Source organism: Talpa occidentalis, unplaced genomic scaffold (genome assembly GCF_014898055.3).
Source record: "Talpa occidentalis isolate TD23 unplaced genomic scaffold, MPIMG_talOcc4v2.1 talOcc4.3, whole genome shotgun sequence".
Classification (NCBI taxonomy): Eukaryota; Metazoa; Chordata; class Mammalia; order Eulipotyphla; family Talpidae; genus Talpa; species Talpa occidentalis.
In genome coordinates, this window is record NW_023603184.1 from 123,649,959 (window position 1) to 123,669,388 (window position 19,430).

General features: G+C 44.5%; 1 protein-coding gene across 1 annotated transcript in view; it reads left to right on the top strand.

Moving 5' to 3' along the window:
- LOC119254822 (aldehyde oxidase 2-like) overlaps positions 1-19,430 on the top strand; it is a 75,257-nt gene that overhangs the window by 14,711 nt on the left and 41,116 nt on the right. Inside the window, 11 exon segments of the mRNA XM_037521878.1 lie at positions 1,427-1,571; positions 3,013-3,105; positions 7,210-7,361; positions 8,773-8,866; positions 10,758-10,867; positions 12,201-12,385; positions 13,067-13,244; positions 14,477-14,569; positions 15,636-15,805; positions 16,344-16,458; positions 18,168-18,290. Coding sequence (XP_037377775.1) covers positions 1,427-1,571; positions 3,013-3,105; positions 7,210-7,361; positions 8,773-8,866; positions 10,758-10,867; positions 12,201-12,385; positions 13,067-13,244; positions 14,477-14,569; positions 15,636-15,805; positions 16,344-16,458; positions 18,168-18,290 — 1,458 coding nt within the window.

Genomic DNA, 19,430 nt, shown 5'->3' on the forward strand with positions numbered 1-19,430 from the left:
TCATCCTATAAAATACTGATTTCTGAAGAAGTTCTGGTGTATTTATTTATTCATTCACTCAACAAGAAGTTACTGATTTAGCAATGTGCCAGGCACTGTTCTAAGTACTAAATATATAGGAGGAAACAAAATTAACAAAAAGACGTACCCTCAAGACAGTTGAATCTGGTGAGAGAGAGACAATCAGCAAGATAATAGATAAGAGATGCTGATAAGAAGGACAAAAATATAAAACGAGAAGGGGGTAAGGTACAGGGGGTTGCAATTTTAAATATTCTGGACAGAAAAAACTTCTCTGAGAAAGTAACACTTGAAGAAGTCCCAAAGGAGGTGAAGGTGCCAGCTATGAAGATGGTGGGAAGAGAACAATCAGGCAATGGAGCAGCAAGTGCAAAGGAGTGAAGGTTGGGAGAAGGTCTGACCTCATCAAAGGACAAAGCAGAGGTCAGCTATCTGGAGTGCAAGGAACTAGGGGAGATAAGAGAGCTGCGAGCTTCTCCAGCTTCAGCTTGAGCTGTGGGGTGGAGGTTGGGGAGGGAGAGGTGGGAAACAGACTTTGCCAGACTTAAGCTCTTGTTTTCTTTCACTCTGCATGAGATAAGAAGCCACCTAGGAGGTCAGACAGAGGAGGCTCCTTGAGTGCTGTCCTGGGATCTGGGGTTGTCTAAGTTATTGGCATGGGAACAGCCTGCAGGTGGGACAAGGGAAGGAACAGTGAGCCCGGTCAGGGCACTAATGCCATCCTGAGAGATGGTGGGGCTGGACCAGGCTGCCAGCTGCAGATGGTCTCTGAGAGTGGGTTCTGGATGTGTTTTGGAAGAAGAGTCAGTGAGATTTGCTGATGGAAATGATGTGGCGTGTATAAGAGAAAGAGGAGTCAAACCTCCTTCCAGAGCTCTAGAGAGCCCCGGAAGGAGGGTGGCCGTTTACAGAGATGGGAGACTTAAAGAAGCAGCATATTTTTCCTTTTGGGGAATGCTTTTGGGAGATGGGATATGAAGTTTTAGGCATATTAAATTTGAAATGTCTATTACAGACCTAAGAGAAGACATCAGTAACCCTTCAGGTTATCAGTCTAGATTTCAGAGGAAATGTCCAGTCTCATGACATTCCTTTCGGAATGATTTTTAACCCATGATGCTAAATTATGTTAAATTAATTGCACAGTACAATGATATGTACATACTGTAACAGTATGTACAATACTGAAGGGCCAGTGACAGGTGCCTTGTCTCCAAAGAGCTACATTTAAGAAGCCTCACACTAAAGGCATTCTCCAATGGATAGGTGTAGTGAATATTTTTTTGATCAAGTGAACCCCGGGACACATGAAATCTTTCTAAAGGAACATAACTCCACAAGGGAACTTGCATAACCCAGGAAGACAGGTGTGCACACAAAACACACTCTTGTTATTTGCTCTTAGAGAATGGCAGAAAACCCAGTAAAACAAACTCTGACATTTTATGGAGAGAGGGTTACCTGGATCTCCCCTGGCACCCTCAAGGAGCTCCTGGAGCTGAAAGTGAAGCACCCTGAAGCTCCTCTCATCCTGGGCAACACCTCCTTGGGTAAGTGATGGTCACAGTCCACGAATAATTCCAAACCAGACTTCCTATCCCCTTCTCTGCTCTCAGCCTACAAAATTACTGGTTAAAGATAAAAGTCTCATCTTTTATAATAAGAATATTAAAATGTAATGATGTATGGTTAAAATATGCTAATTTTAACAGACCTATAGTAATTACATGTAACTATAGAATAGAAATTATATATCAATTCTATATATTAGAATATGTAAACATATTACACATATAATATTACTATATGGTATTATATCATATCATATTATAATAAAATGGTCTCCAAAATTGGATGTACATATACCCCCTTGAAGTGTGAGAAAAAATAGTACTAGCAGTTTTGTTTTATCACTTTATTTATTTTATCCTTTTTTATTTTGGCTTTGTTAAATAATTGATCTAATTGAGTTTTATAAAATCCATGTGGGTATATTAACAATGCACATCCAGTTATCACCTACACCCAATTTAAGAACGAGAATTTGTACCAAGAATTTTGAGGGTCCAGAGGCCTCTTCCAAAGTATATCACCTAAGGGCCTCCCCGGTGGTGCAGCGGTTGAGCGCTGGGTTGCGAAGCTGCAGCGTCGGTTCAATCCCCAGCTGCTCCCCGGCCACCAGAGGAGGGGCCTGCATGGTGCACAGACCTCTCCTGCCACCTGCTGCTGTACTTCAGTCCTTCTGCCTGCTCTTGCTCCCTGCTCTGGCTCTGGTGAATTCTCTCACCCTCCCGCGCTTCTGACTGTACCCAGTGCTTGTATAAATAAATAAATAAATCTTAAAAAAAAAAAACACAAAGTATATCACCTTCCCTTCCTTCCTCTCAGAGACACTCATTAGTCTGAATATGGTACGGCTTAGTCTCTTTTTTATTTTTACAAATAAACCATATATATTTTAATCCCTAAGCAAGATGTCCTTTTGCTTTGCATGTTTTTAAGTTTTTTACATAATTAAGATAACACAGTATTATTCTTCCAAAATTTTCTATGTTCATTTGCCATTCTTAACCTAATATTCGCCTCTGTTGTTGCAGTAACTACACTAGACCCAGTGAACGGGACAGTTTGCTCATCCAGTCCCCTGATGAAGGACATGGACCTCTTTCCATGTTTCAGCGATCAAAAATATTCTTTACGTTTCCTGGCGCCCACATGCAAGAGTTTTTTTAGAATCTCTTGTCCATTTTATTGCCTATTTTTATATATGTCGTGAGTGTATAAATCAGTCCACACAGGGAGAGCATGTCATAAAGTGTATAATGTTATTATACATGTACATGTACATCAGGGTCTATGGCCACCACTTTCACATGTCTACACATTTATAACCCATTTTTTAATTGTCCCCTGAATATTTTTATAGAAGCTTTCAATGCCCCCAAAAAGCATTTTTCTCTTTTCTAACACTCTAAAATATTTACTTTTCAGGGCCTGCAATGAAATCTCAAGGGGATTTCCATTCAGTTGTCCTCTCTCCTGCTAGGATTTCTGAGCTGAGTGTGGTGTCTAAAAAAAGTGATGGTGAGTTCCTGGTCTTCTTAGTAAAAATATCAAAGAAACAAATGGTACCTGCCCTAAACTTACACTTGCCAAATAATTTGGAACCTCCTCATACATGTGTTTTATTTGGACTATTCCCAAATCTTCATCTTTTTTTTTTTTTTGATGTGATATCACGTCTACACCTTGAAACTTTACTATCATCAAAAACTTTGATGATCTCATTCAAGACCTTGCAATCACATGCCCATAAAATGCCATGGTGTTTCAAAGACAATATATTCGCAGTGTGACTTTGATGGGAAGACCAATAGAGGGAATAGGTGCTATCTCTCAGTTTGAACAGTCAGGTCTCAGGAAGGAGGATGTTTGCAGGGGCAAAGTAGAAAATGTTGTCTTTATTTGAATGATATTTGTCTCCTGGGAACAATGACAAGGGAGCAAGTGGGACAAAGACCTGCCCAGGCAAGTACCCCCAGTCACTTACAACATCCTTAAGAGCCCACTCTATGCAGATACTACACCAGGGAAGGTGACAGATGTAGGAACTTGGCCATGCAGGACTTGGCCTTTGAGATATACTGCAAACCCTTTAACAAAAAGATCCTTATTTTATTTCATCCCTCATCCCCCATGCACTGGGCATGCATATAAGTGCTCAGTCAATGATAGACAAATGATTTAACAAAAAAAAATAATAATAATAAGTGAGTGAATCAGAAGTGGTAATAATGACTTCCTTAACTTAGGCAACAAGAAGGTTAACTAAACTGAAAGCTTTACTCAAGATTGACTTTGCCACTGTCTGTGGGAGATCAGTGGCGGACAAGGGAGGGGAACTGCCTTGGCCATATCATGCCAGAGGAGGCCTACATTCCTGGTCTCTAGTCATCAGCAGCACATAGCAAGCCAGAGCTTCCCTGAGCTTGCCCTGCCTATTTTTTGAAGGAAGGGACTCTTCTCGATCTTGTCCATTGCAGTGACTTCACAGCTTCAGCCTTCAGGCAACTCAGGTAGCACACCTGAATGACATACAGAAAAAGAGGGGCATGCTCATAGATTGACCTGAAATATTACTGTTGTCAGAAGAGAGAAGAGAGGAAGGGGAATAGCAAAATGGGTGGGTTAGGAATATAGACAACTAGTTTAAGCAGAAGGCTGAGCTAGGAAAACCCTTCCCCAGTCTTCAGTCCAGGAGTAATTATAAAGCCCATGGATTCCAAACTTCTCTTTAGCACCACCTCCCTGTCCTCAAACAAATCTTTAATAAGATAAATAAATGAAAATTGTTGCTCTGTTTAAAGGGAAGGGAAGATTTTTCACTATCCCTTGGGGGTCCCTATATCTGCCCTGGCCCTTCAGGTACAATCAAAAATCTTCAAGGTAACCTCATTCTTTATCTCACTAGATGAAAAAGGAAAGTGGGCTTGTCTGTGGTCCCCAACTGGCTGGCAGTCCATCCCCAAACCACACAACTCCCAATTCCAATTCAGAACAATTTTCACTACTGCACTCCCTGGTCTCCAGATCCACCCCATCAGCTGTCCAATAGGCTATTTGAATGAATGGTTTAGTTTGGATTCTTCAGGCAAAGTAGAGCCAGATCCTGAGATCTGAGCAAGCAACGTACCTTCTCAGGGCCTCTTAAAATTAAAGCGTGAGTACCCTCTAGTGGCCATGGAGGCATTCCCATGAGTGTCAACTTATCCTAAGGCCTTGAAGAATGAAGGACACTGGTAGGGGTGAGGCACAACAGAGCCAGATGTGCCCCCTCCCCAACCAGCTCTCCCCAGGTAATAAACTTATGTTTATTTAAATTTTGCATGCTGATTCATATCATGCACCTGCTTGGTGCGGTAAGCTATTTTTTCTCATAATCTTTAGTATAGTAAGTATTCCAGAAAGTTATTGTATCTTTATCCCATGGAGCCATGAACTCCGAGAAGCATGGACTTCAAACAAAACCCAGTTCTGAAAAACCAAATAAAGTTAAATCTCCTTTCAACTCCATTGCAATGCAAGCTAGATTTTGTGGCCAAAAATGGAATAAAATAAGAATAGAAGTACAATAAATAGAATTTTCTCAATACAACTGTGTCAGGCCTAGAATGGAATAGTTGATCTTGACTTTGAAAGCCACACTTATGAGAACTCAGGCAATACAGCAAATGGGTAACCGTTCACTCCCTCAGGGCTGATACTGGCCTTTTCTACCTGTATCAAATAAGAGATGGTCATCCTGCACTGTGTGATGTCTGTGACCTTGAAGAGATGATGATGGTGATGATGATGATGATGATGATGATGATGATGATGATGATGATGATGATGATGATGGAGAGGAGGAACAGGTCTTTTGTTTCTGGTTTCTTCCCTATTAATAATAAGACTCTGGGTTTGCGGAGTAAGAGAAAGGGTATGACAAGAACCAGTTGGTCTTCCCAGCTCTCTGTAAGCAAAGGTAAGATCAGGACTTTTACAGAAATTAAAAACCACGTTCCAATGGACCCTGTGCTGAGAGGAAGCCATTGCTGGTGGGTGTGGAATGAGAACCCATTTACCGAGGGCCTTTGGTGAGATGTTGAAACAGAAACAGGATGAGAACTCAGGGTTGACACCTCCAGGGAAGAGGAACAGGCTAGTTACTTCTAGGTAAGATTTGCTTAAGATAAGGATAATAAGGAGCAGCTAATGGTTTCCCTGATCATTTAGGTTAGTTTATATTATAAGTGGTTATTATTTGGGTATGTTAGCAGGAGTGGGAAACTTGCAGCAAGTATATTTTTAATGTCAATAAAATAAAGCTTTGTGGGAAGGTAAAACATTCCTGAAGATTAATCCAAAAGAAAAAATTAAAACCTAGCCACAACCAGATAAAAATAAACTAATTGCAGTTAGAACTCAGCCCTGGAAGTGATCAAATAAGACTCTGCATGTCAGTGATTCATCTGCAAACTCTGCGGAAGTGAAGGATTAATTCTAAAAGACCAACTAAACCAGCTCCCTAAACCCAATGGCTTGAGTGATTTCTTCACTTTGAAGGATTGAGATGAACTTTACATTCCCACTCTAAAGAAACCCTGAAGTCAGTACTAATATCCAGTACTCACCAGGATGGCCGGGATGGCTGTTAAAATTTTGAAATAACTTCCTGGCCAGTGAGCAGACAGCATTGGCTCAATTCTCTGGATTGTCTCCCATAGTTCCTGATTCCCTGGTACCTCCCTGGGGGGCCTCCAACACCCCAACTCAACAACACCCAACATAGTACCGGGGGTAGCTACAGGCATGTGCAGTGTTCATTGACTGACCAGTGAATGTCATGGAACTGGTGTTTAAGATTTTGAGTATCAAGACTCCCAGGAAAGGCTTAATATAGTCTGTCAAAGCATTGTTGAATCAACATAGTGTGGGTGTGCATTTTCTTCTCATTTATTTAATCAATTTAATAAATATTCAGTGCAGTTATGTTATATGATAGACATTGCAATAGTTTCTAGGAAAACTGTCATGAACAAAACAAACATATTTTTCTTTAATGATTTATTTTTAAGTTTTTAAATAATTGTATTGAAGCAAGAATAGTTTATGATATTAGTTTATGATATTATATAGGTTTTAGGTATATTTCATTATAATTCAATACCTGTATGTACTACCCAATGAAAAATCATTATTGATTTTAGACAGTGATTAAGCTATTGAAAGACGTTTGCCATTATCTTAATGTCAGATTTTTTCCTCCCTTTTCCTCTTTATCATAAAACATCTTTGCATATTTCACTGGGCCAGTCAAGTCATGCAGGGAGTCATGGAAAGTTCTAATAGAGTCTGCCACCTGCTAGTTGTTACTATCGTTCCTTCTCTCTAACCTTTTTGTCCTTGGATTTGTCCACAGAAAAGTGTAAATCAGTTTAGGGCTTCCACACCCTGGCTGCAAGAGAAAACCACCTGGGGAGCCTTTGAAAAATGCCCAAGCCCAGTGATTCTGACTTAATGATCTGGGCCTGGGGTGTCTGAACTATTTTTGAGCTCCCAGAGATTCTCTGCGCACCAGCACCAAGAGCCACCACACTGCATCTCACCTGCTCCTTCCACACCATTTGACAACAATTTGCATTCCAGGGCTGACCATAGGTGCCGGCTGTAGCCTGGCCCAGATGAAGGACATCTTGGCTGAGACGATTTCCGAGCTCCCAGATGAGAAAACTCAGACATACCGAGCTCTCCTGAAACACCTCAAGTGTCTGGCGGGCCAACAGATCCGGAACATGGCAGTAGGTCCTTGGGCTAATCATCAGGCACCCCTCACCTATCCCTTAATCTCCCTGAAATGTTGAATAGGCACTGGCAGAATCGGAATGCATAGTGGTCTGAGCAGACTGAAACAATGGGTGTGATAAATATTTAACAAATATTTGATAACATTTAAAATAGTCTCTAAGTCAAGTTCAACAGAACAGCCAAGTAGCAACATGGGTAGGAAAAGTATATTATGGTTTTGCTAATTTTAGATAAGACGTTAAAGAACCTAATTTAGTCTCAGGCTGCATTACCAGAAGTATAGTATCTAAAATAAGAAAGGTCATCTACTCTAGACTATTCAGACTACAGATGGAGTCTAATGTCCAGGTCTGGAAGGCACACTTTAAGGTCTGGTTATTCTTCACCTCAGAAGAAAGCAGAAAAGACAAAGGTTTTCAAAGTGAACTTGCTCCCAGTCTACACGCCCCAAAGGGTATATTAAAAATCCCTGGTGTAAGGGGAATTAGGAGAGGACATGTTTCCTCTGAAAAAGTTCATCAGGTGATTCCAGAATATTCTCTCACCCTGCTAAGAACTGTGACACCCTGGTAAAGAGATCATAGAAGGAAAGTGAGGGGTTGCAACCATAGCAGGAAGAGCAATGATGGGGGAGGGGACAGTCAGGGGGATCATGAGATCCTCCTTCGAATATTTGTAGACGCCTGATGTCAGAAGTGATTCATTACATATGATCCAAAGGGTAGAAGTGTGACTGATAGCTTAGCACCCAGGGAGTCGTCTTTCAGCTCAAGGGAAATAAGCCCAGACCACAGCAACCCAGGTGGTCACTGTAGTTTCCACCCTATGGAGGTAGCAGGGTATTACCTTAAAAGGCCAATTGTTTCCCTCCTGAATTCTGAGCTGCTCAACCAGGTCAGAGTGGGGTCTCCCAAGGAGAGGAAGAGAGCAACTGTCTGTCAGTGGTGTGGTTGCCCAGCACCCCCACTTGGCCAAGTAGAGACTGGCATTCCAGTGGCTGTGTGAGATGAGGCTCCTGCATGCCCCAGCAGGACAGCATCTCTGGGACTGAGCACCTTCACTGGAGTTGAGGCCAAAGGGGCAGGTCAGAATTAGCCACTGAATCTCACTGTGCCCAGTGTCTCTATTTGTAAATGGGGGTTGTCATCAGTCTCACTGGATGGAGCAAGAAATGTATGTGCAGAGCTAGGCAGTGTGTGGAACATAACATGTGAATGTTGCTACAATCAATTCCTCTCCCAGCAAAGGAGTGCGTCACAGGGAGCCCTCAGTCTGAATGAGTGCCCTCTGCAAAGGCGATGAGATTCCTTTTGACATTTTCACTACCACAGAAACCATGAGCAGGTGTCCAGGGCATAGGATTTGAGCAATAGAATGTCCAAGACTGTAACTCCCTCTCCTTAGTCCTTAGGGGGACATATTATAAGCCGCCATTACTACTCAGATCTGAATCCAATTCTGGCTGTGGGCAACACTACCCTCAAACTGGTATCAGAAGGTAAGCACTTTTGAATGGCACCTAAAAATCTTTTGTCTTGTTTGTTGTTTAAGGAGTTGCTTGAAGCCAGAACCAGGTCTCTGGCTTTCAATTCACCATGGGGAGCTCAGGTTCCTGGAGGAAGAAGGCAAATTGATGCAAGTGGTGAGGGTGAGGGGGAGTTAGGACTTCCGTTCAGTGCCACGGCCCAACACACCTCCAGTCCAAACCCAGGCTGGGGTGCAGAGGCTGAGGTAAAGAAGTTGAGTGAGCACCCAACTGAGGATGGCTCCCTCCTCCTCTTCCTGCCCCTCCCCTTTCTGGCCCCAAGGCAGACAAGAGGGCAGGAAGAAAGCATTGTTACTTGCTAGCAAGTGCTCAGCCCTCACTCTGCCTCTGGCTGTTCCTAAGATGCTAACTCCCCTTCAGCTAACATTGGCTGTGCGGACACTACACACAGCACATCCAATCTGTCCAACCACCCCACTGAGGTCACTTTCAAGGACTTGTGTGGGACTGGAACCCAAGCCTATCTGACTCCCAAATAGATGTGCTTGCCCCTTCTGCACCAGGCCACCTCCCAGAGCCTCCGACACCCCCTTTCCTCACCCACACCATCAAATACCCACTCCCGCTGTGAATCTATCCCACCCAGTCATTCACGCCTCCTGTGGGTCTCGCAGTCCCAGGCACTGGGGTGCAGGGAGAACAATCACATTGCCCCGCAAGAACTCTGGGGTGTGTCTAAGCAAGAATGACATTACAGGCATGTGACCCTCCTGGTGGTGTTTGCTGGAGGGTGGAAGTCAAAAGGTTGGGAAGACTTGCTGAAGAAGAAAAAGTTCTCATGACCCTGTTCAGCTTTGCATGGGGCTCCTCCAGAAGCGAGGAGACAAAAGGCCTCACCCCTGCCTGACCCTATAAGCCTCTGTGCAGAGTCCTCCAGGCTCGTGACCAGACACAACCTCAGCTTGATCCCCAAAGACCAGGAGAAAAGAGGCCTAGACTCAGAGCACTGGGCTGGCAAGGAGGGCAGGCCGTAGCTACACTGCAGCTCTAGTGGGTGCGGGAGCAGGAACAAGTTCTTCTGGGTGGTGGCCATTACCTTTGGCTTGAGATGTTTGCCCAGCTCTGCCAAGGCACCACCAACGTGGAGCTCCAGTGCAGGCAGTATATCAGATTGCTAGCCCTGCAGCAGGATGGGTCAGGAAAGGTCAGCAGGGGTCCAGCCACCCTCTCCACTATACCTATGTTCCAATCAGCACTTTGCCTGGAATTGAGCCAGGTCAGTCTCTGGGCTGTAGTTTGATCTCCTGATGCACGTCTGTGGAGCTACAATCGACGTTTTAAAGCCAGATGGCACTGCTCCAACATTGAGTGGTAACAATTGGGCTGAAAGGCTGCTTTGTGAATTGTTCACTTAAAGGTGTAAGTGCCCAGTTGAGGAGACAACAGCAGGAGCAAGAACAAAAAGCCAATGCAATGATTTGAATTCTGTTAACAGTGGAAATAAACCCTGTCTTGCTTAAGTTACACCCCTACTTTGATCATTGGATGGAATGGGTTAGATTTAGTGAACCAGCCTCAGGGGGGAAGGTGAGAACCACAAAGGCCTGGCAGGCCTTAGAGGCGGGAGGAACCTGGTTCACACAGCGTGTGGTTGAGGAGAGAGGAGGAAATGTCATGGAGCTTTGACCACACACCCCCACCCCACCGCACCCGCACCCCATGCAGGGAACCCCACCCTGTGTGGGGGACCAAACCCGGAGCCCTGGACTGTCACATACTCAGACCTCTTTTTGAGTGGTGCAGAGGAAGGCGACCTTTTCTTCTTTGCTGCTGACATTTAAAAGTACAGAATAATCTCCCACTCCTTATTGCAACTGTGTGGAAATGTCATTTTCTTCAACAGAAGGTACAAGGCAGATTCCTCTCAACGAACATTTTCTTGCTGGGTTGGCAACTGCAGACCTTAAGCCAGAGGAAATTCTAGAATCTGTGTTTATCCCTCACTCTCAAAAGGTAAGAATTTCACTGGCTTCCTTTAAAAATGGCTTTTCCCTTTTCATAACTGAGCCTATTCATCTTTAGTAATCTGAAAACAGATGGAAGGAAAAGAATTCTGCCCTGAAAACCTGTTTCCTGTCCACTGTGGGCTGGCCTAGCACCAAGGCCCTCAGACATCCCAAGCCAGCAGCTCCAGGGTGTGGATTTGGGGTTGTTGTTTCAGCTGTGGGGTGGGGTCTGCTGAGGGCTTGGAGTGGGTCCACGCCCCCTCCTGTCAGCCCAATTAAAGTTCTCGAGCTATGAAATGTGCCGCCCTGCCTAACCCACAGTTCATGGAAACTAAGGGCCTCCAGATGTCCTAACAGGACCCCTGGGGTAGATGGGACCACCCAGTCAGTTACAAAGAGCCCCCTCTGTCCTCACTCCCTGACCGCTCTCTCTCCAAAGCTGTACCTGACTCTGAGAGGACAATCCTTCCAGAGAGAGGCAATGACATACACACACACACACACACACACACACACACACACACACACACAATCATTAAAAGCCAGATGTCAGCTTGGCTACATAGGAAGTCTTGTTTTAAATCATACTCTCAACCATGTATAAGCTTCATTTATTTTTCCTTGGGAACGGAAACTTTGAAATGTGTTCCTCAGGCAAGTCAAATGTGTGTCTGTGTAAAGCCCCCAGACAGAAAAACAGGCAGACTCAAACACGCATGTGCCCAGGGCCACGCAGACGGGCACTCGCATGGGCATAGCCCATCTTCATTGACCTGTGTCTTGAGTGGCAGTCAGGTGTCCAGGGCAGTAGGGCAGCCATCACCTTTCTGACTTGCTTCTGAGACAACATCTGCTAGTCCACTGGTGGAAGGTTGTATTCAGTTCCTTATGAGCAAAGTAGAAAAGTGAAGGAGTCAACAAACCAAGAAATGGGGTGGACACCCTTTAAGCAAATCACCTTTGAAAGCACCTGTGTTAGGAGGGATCCTCCATCCTCGCAAGGGATAGAGGTGCCTGAAGACCAGAGGAGATGGCACTTGGAAGTAAGAGCGTTTGAAAATGTTCCCGTGTGCATGTCCACCACCACCTGTGGGGAGTATCTGGCCACAGAGGAAACGTGCATGATGACCCCAGTTCCCTGAGGGTGTCTGGCATCGGGGACAGGCCTTTGGGAGGTCAATATTCAGAACAGGAAGGCACCAAGTTGTCATCTACTTGTGCCAAGTGTCCTCCGTGTCCCTTTTGATTGAGTCTAAGTGATTTATTAGTGGCACCAGGAGCAGAAATCATGCTCCTAGTTTTGACATATGGAATAACCCCAAATGTTTCCATCTCCACAGGGGGAGTTTGTGGCAGCCTTCCGACAGGCTTACTGCCAGCAAAATGCCTTGGCTGACGTGAATGCTGGCATGCGAGTCCTTTTCAAAGAAGGCACAGACACCATTGAGGACCTGAGCATCGCTTACGGAGGGGTGGGGGCTGCCACCCTCAGTGCACAGAAATCCTGCCAGCAGCTCATTGGAAGGCAAGCAGTGAGCCCTGGGGGTGAAACCTGATGCAAAAAAAAAAAAAAAGAAAGAAAGAAAAGGAAAAAAAAAGAAAGTGAAAATCTGGCTCCAGAAAGTGTTTGTAAAACCCGGGAAAGATGGAAACTCCTATATGTAGGATCACTGCTTGTTCTTTCTGTAGTCTGGCTAAATAAATCAAACCTTACTTTGATTAATTGGATGTTACTCTTCAGGTAAGGAATACAACAAAAAATGGCCCAGGACTGAGTCCAGTTTTCATGCACGTCAACATTCCAGCAAGCTCACAAAGTGCAGCCTCCAAGGAGCACCTCCCTCTCCCCCTGCTCAGGCACCTCCATTTCTTCCTTAGTACAGGCGGAGCGCCAGTCAGCGTCCTATCTGGTTCATAATGGAATTGGTCCTAGTGGACTATTTATTTAATACCAGGTTCCAGCATGTTCTGGCTCTTCAGCCTGCTTGGTTCTTTCTAGAATGGAACCAGTTCCCATCCTCACCCTGCCATGGCCTTTGGGCAGCTCCCAGGCCTCTATGTTCCTGAAGGACTCAGGTGATGTCTAACTTCCCTTCCAGCTCTTTAAAGGAGACTCTGGGGTCTTTGGCCACCATCTAATATCTACAGCACGCCACAGACAGGCACTGCTCTTTAAATGGTTCTTTCCTGCCTCTAACCCTGCCAGGCGCTGGAATGAAATCATGCTGGATGAGGCTTGCAGGCTGCTTTTGGACGAAATCTCCCTCCCAGGCTGGGCTCCTGGGGGAAAGGTGGAATTCAAGCGGACTTTGGTGATCAGTTTCCTCTTTAAATTCTACCTAGAAGTTCTGCAAGAGCTGAAGAGGCTAGCCAAGCTGTTCTGTGTGCCTGTAAGTGCCCTGGCTTTCCCGTGCCCCGTGCACCCATAGCTCACAGCTTTCCCACAACTATAGCAAACACTCTTGTGAGCAGCCTCTGCCATTACCTGTCACCTGTTCTGGGCCAGGCCTTGTCAGTTCCAGCCATTTTTCCCGTAGGGTTCCATGAGGCTCACATGTCTTCAATCCACAGTTGCTAACTGCCTGCCCTGAGCAGTGCCTCAACCTCGGGTTTGCAATTTTTTTCCTTTTGAAATAGACTGTACTGAAGTAAAAGTCCATATAACATAACCCACCTATTTAAATTCAGTGAGTTTTGACAAATGCATATACCCATGTAGCCACCACCTCAAACGTCATATAAAGCATTTCCATCACCCCAAAAAGTATCTTTTGCAGTCTTTTTGCAGTCAACCTTTCCACCTCTCCTCCCAGGCAGCCACTGATCTGCTTCGTGGAGCAACAGATTAGTTGCCTAGTCCACAATTTTATATTCAACTAAAATAAAATTGCATTTTTCAAAAATACCAAAACTAAAGTGCATGCTAATATTTAAGTAACTTCTTTGACATTTTTTGATTGTAGATTTCTGGAATAAGTTAAGCAAATTAAAACATTCTCTCTATTTCTTCCCCTACTGTAATTACACCTCTCGACCTATGTTGTATCCCCTGTTCTCGGATCACACCCCACCCCAGCAGCCCCATGTTCTGAAAGTATCTGGTTTTCATTTACTCAGATGAAGACCCTCCCGGGTCACACTCACCAGGATAATCCTCACTGCCATTTAATTTCTGAACCAAGATACTTGATGTGTTTCAGTGATACCCAGTGAGTCTCCCTAATTTTGCTGTCTCCTGGAAAAAGCTGAATTGCTGAGAAAAACCATCAATCTCTGGGCTCTTCTGTGTACAACAAACTTCAGTTCATTCTGGTTTATTCAGCCCCAAATTTCTCCTTTCCCCTGTGCCTCTGCCAGCAGCCAGCTCACTGGCAGCCTCTCCTCCTCCCGTGACTTGAGGATCAGACACAAACTGGTCGGTCCAGTTTCTCGTTATGTAGAAAGGGCAGGAGGACAAGAAGCCTTCATTAAAAAGTGAAATCCTGGGCGGACATGTGGATTTTGGTCATCCAGGCTACCCTGGCCTAGGACTCATTAACCAAGTCATTTTCTCATAAAAAAAGCCTACTTCATTGTGCACAACCAACCTATCTTTACTTGGAATTGTCTCTCTCAGGAAAGTGGCCGTTACCCTGAAATCTCAGACCGGTTCCTAAGTGCTGTAGAAGATTTCCCAGTCACATTACCCCAAGGAGTCTGCAGGTACCAGGTCAGTGAGCTTCATTTAACTGAAACCTAGAAACTGCGAGAAGTTGCAACTGTGAAGAAGCCAGCTCTTGAGAGCTGTAGCTTTTAGTTCTGGCTTTCCAGCCATTGCTTGCACATTCACCTTTGTTGGGCCAAGTCAGGGAGATCCTGAGCTCTGAGCTCAACCAGAGTGACTGCTGGATGTACTCTGAGCTAAACCACCTGCAACCAACCATCTGACTCATGTACAAGCTAATTATTGATAGTCTCCTCAAACTGAGGCTCTCTGGCATTTGTTGACTAGCAGTTGAACTAGGTATGGGGGAGGACAGAGCAGAGGAGTAGCAAGGTTCAGCCTCCAGTCCTGATTGCAAATGTTCAATCTGCAGTCAGCAAAACAAGAGGCTGGCCAGTAATCCAACTCACTCTTCCTGTAGGACAATTTACAAAGTATCTATTACCATCTATTAGAGTATAGCCCCTCCCCACATCACACACAGACCCTCCCTGAGAAGGCTTCCAGAATCTACTTTCTCCACTTCCTTATACTACCAGTGATGGTTTTGTGCTGTTTATAGGGGCACCTCAGGTACCTCAGTCCAGATCTGGGAGGACTCCATTGCCAGAGCATCCCACCCCACCAGAAGCCCTGTCAAGTCAATGCTCAAGCTTTTGGCTTAGATTTTAGTTCTTCAACCTCAGAAATAATATGACTTTGGCCTTATCATCACCAGCACTTTATATGTGAACAGGTTAATTGCTGGGGAGGTGAGAAAGCAGGGCAGGGAGACCCAGAGAAAGGGGTACAGGCACGCTTGGGAAAAGAAGATGCCAAAGCAGAAGCCCGAGGGTGCTTAACCTCCTTCACAATTTGCCAGCAGGTTGGCCCTCTCTTAGGCATTGCCACATGACTGAAACGACAATTCCCCAGTCTAGTTACATCATTCAGTTGCCACGCTCATCATCTGACCCTCTCCAGTGTTTGTTGCCCAAGGGTGACCATCTGATTTCTCAATCCTGAGTCAGGCGTGTTGATAACTGGCCAGGTCACTTCTGACGATCAAGATAACTCTTGTTTTCCTCTACAGAGTGTGGATTCTCAACAACCCCTCCAAGATCCAGTCGGACGCCCCCTCATGCACCTGTCAGGTCTCAAACATGCCACGGGGGAAGCCACATTTTGTGACGACATCCCCATGGTGGATAAAGAACTTTTCATGGCTTTGGTGACCAGTACCCGAGCCCATGCAAAAATCACGTGAGTAAATACAAAGCTTTCAAAAAGCCTCGAAAAGTACACCTGGGCATTCTGTCAGAGGAATGTGCCCTTTTGCCTGCAGTGCCCTAAACCCAAAGCATAGAAAATGGAAAGTGTAAAGAAAAAGGTCACCAGTCCCAGGAGAGGAAGGGCAGGGATCCGGAAATGACCATCATGAGATAAAATGAAAACCATAGTTATGGGCCCCTTGCTTCCATTCTAACTTCACAACACTCACTGCCCCCCAAAACTGCAGCTTCAGCGGGACCCACAGAGTAACTCTGAGTAGGGCTGATGGTCAGCTGGTGATAAAACACTGAATAGTAAGTGGCCACTGTCCTAGGCTTCCCATGGACATCCTTGCCACAGCCACACTGGTCCCTCCCCAGTCACCTTTCCAACTGCTAACTTGTTACCCCTGGTCCAGCAGGGGCTTCCAGAACCCTGCTACATGGCAGGTGGACTGTGACTGGTCAGTGCCTAGGTGGGGGACCCTTCAAGCTTGCTGGACCCTTCTTAAATATATCCCCTTTTGTAGATCAATAGATTTTTCTGAAGCCCTTGAGCTACCCGGGGTGGTTGATGTGATAACGGCGGATGATATTCCAGGCACCAACGGTGTGGAAGATGATAGATTATTGGCTGTAAATCAGGTACTGAGCACACTTTCCGAATCATTATCTTTGTGCAGACAATCACCAAAGTTTCACCTCCATTTGGCCTTCTGTTACCTCCCACCTCTCTGTCAATTTTTCCAGCTTCTCCCTACCCCTAACATCTTCATTCAGACAGACCTACTCATCTAGATTCAGGAAATAATATAGTCAAAAGAAACATTTCAGAAAAACAAAGTTCTAGTTTTCCCACAATGTGCTCTGGAGTCCATTTACCCTCATCTGAAGAATAAATGCAGGAACTAAGCAGTAGCAAGTTAGAATACTCTAGAAATACAAAAAATACAAACACTTCCTACTATTTGCACTAAACTCCCTGCCTTCCTGACCCAGCGCCCCCACACACAACTCCCACCTGCCTGTGCATACTCCACTTTAAATAAAACTGCTCTTGCATCATTGCCCTTTCTGTTCAATTCTACAGTCACTCACTGAGCACATGCTTTCTGAGCCAGAGGACCCTGGTTCATGCTGCATTCTGCACTCACTTGCTGTGTGACCTTGGGTATCACATAGGTAATTTGGGAGTAATCACCTATTTGTGTCCTGTGAGTTTTAAATGACGTAACACATGTAAAGCGTTGACAGCAGCATGTGCCTATGACAACTCTCCATAAGTTCACTATTACTGTCACGTATCAGTGAGCCCCACACAGACTGTTCTTTCTCCAGCCACGGAATGAATCAACAATCTTTCGGTTAACTTCAGATGAAAAAATGGACCATCATTTATCTGTTCGTACTGTCATAACAAGCTCACATACTAGCTGCTGTTAAAAAAAAAAAAAAAAAAAAAACAAACAGATTTTATTTTCTCATAGCTCTAGAGGCTGAAAAGTACAAGATCAAGGTATTGGCAGATCTGGTTTCTTCCCGAAGTCTTTCTTGCTGGCTTACAGATAGCCTCCTTCGCCATGTGTCCTCATGTACCTTTTCTCTGTGAACAAACCTCCCTAGTGTCTCTTCCTCGTCTTATAATGCCACCAGTCACATTGGATTAGAGTTCTCCCTCGTGGCCTCATTTAACCTTAATGTCTTCCTTAAAGTCTCTATCTCCAGATGTAGTCACATTGGGGCTTCGGGCTTCAACCTATGAATGGGGGAGAGTGGGAGAGGACACAGGTCAGTCCAGAAACATATTATTTAAGAAACACTATCTTTATCTTTAAACTCAAAAATGACACCATGACTTCATATCAAAGTCAATATCACATCTACTCTGGGGCTCATTCATTTTACATTGAGTAAGATGATCAATGGAACTGTGTATTATTCAAATTATTTTTTTCATTATTTTGTTTTAAATTTTTAACCAAACAGTGTAATTGAATTTGGCTCCAATTTGGTTATCATTGCTCAACAATGGTAGACTTTCCCCCATCACTACCCAAAAGTAGAACACTCCTGTTTGGTATGATTTGATAAGTCTGGGAATGTTCATAAATTTTTCCATATAAATTAATAGGTATAGCATTCCCATACCACAAAATAACCTATAGAAGTATATCCAACAGAAATAATCTACTTTCAGATAGCAGGGGAAATAGATAACCAAAACTCTATTCACTGGTAGAGTTTTAAAAAAAAAACAAAAAAAAAAAAACAATAGAGTTTTTTTAAAACTCTATTGACCTGCATGTACTTCTACCAAAAATTGTCCACCAGCTTTGTGCTTGTACTTTCTGCAGGTATTTTGCGTGGGTCAGATCATCTGTGCTGTGGTTGCAGAGACAGCTGTACAAGCAAAGCGAGCAATTAAAAAGATAAAGATTGTCTATGAAGATCTTGAGCCCGTCATCTTGACCATCGAGGTAAGCAGGGATGGCTGGTGTCTCCTGTCAGGTTGTACAGTTAAAAGTTCCTTGTAAATTTCTTAATGCAAGACTAATTTAGTGTTTTAATTATTTCTTGTCACTGGCTTGCTCTGGGAAAATCAACTTTCTCTGGAAAATATTACTGGTATGAATTGAAATTATCTTTGGATCCCAAAAATGGGGGAAAGAGAACATAACCAAAGTTTCTTTCTCACATCCAAAACATCTAGAAGGGGTCAGTCCAGGACTCATGTGTCAGAGAGTCGGGCTCTTTCTGTCTACTTGCTCCATCTTGTGTGGTTTCCATTCTCTGGGTCACACTTTGGCCCACTGTGGCTACTGAAGCTCTGGACATCAAGTCCACATTCCAGACAGCAGAGAGAATGAGGTGATGAAGAAAGGCATGCCTCCTCCTCGTGAGCACACTTGCCACAAGTTGTGTATGCCCTCCCACATCTCATTGCTTAGAACCTAGTCACAAGCCACACCTAACTGCAAGGAGAGCTAAGAAATGTAGATTTTATTCTATGTGACCAGGTATTGGGGGTTCTTTTACTTGAGAAAGATGATGAGAATGCTATTGAGAACAATAAAGTTTTCAAGGTACAGCCCCATAGCAGTGGACTTTTCGTGATCTAACTCCACAGAAATTTCACTCTCATTTCTGGGTCTAGCTGGTGGAATGCAAATGCTATTTTCAGCACAAAGAATGAGGTTGGAATAGAAAATGCAGGTGTGGGTAGGGTTTGCAGTTTCCAGTTTGGAATAGTTGAGTTGAAAAAAAGTTTGCTGGGCCTCCCCGGTGGCGCAGCGGTTGAGCGCTGGGTTGCAAAGCTGCCGGCGACCTCTGCGGCGCCGGTTCGATCCCCGGCTGCTCCCCGGCCACAGGAGGAGGGTCCCACATGGCGCGCAGACCTCTCCTGCCGCCCGCTGCTCCCCTCAGCAGTGTACTTCGGTCCTTCTGCCTGCTCTGCTCCCCGCTCTGGCTCTGGTGAATTCTCTCACCCTCCCGCGCTTCTGACTGTACCCAGTGCATGTATAAACAAAACGAACGAACAAACAAACAAATAAATAAATAAAAACATGCCTCTATAAAAAAAAAAAAAAAAGATTTAAAAAAAATTTAGAAAAAAAGTT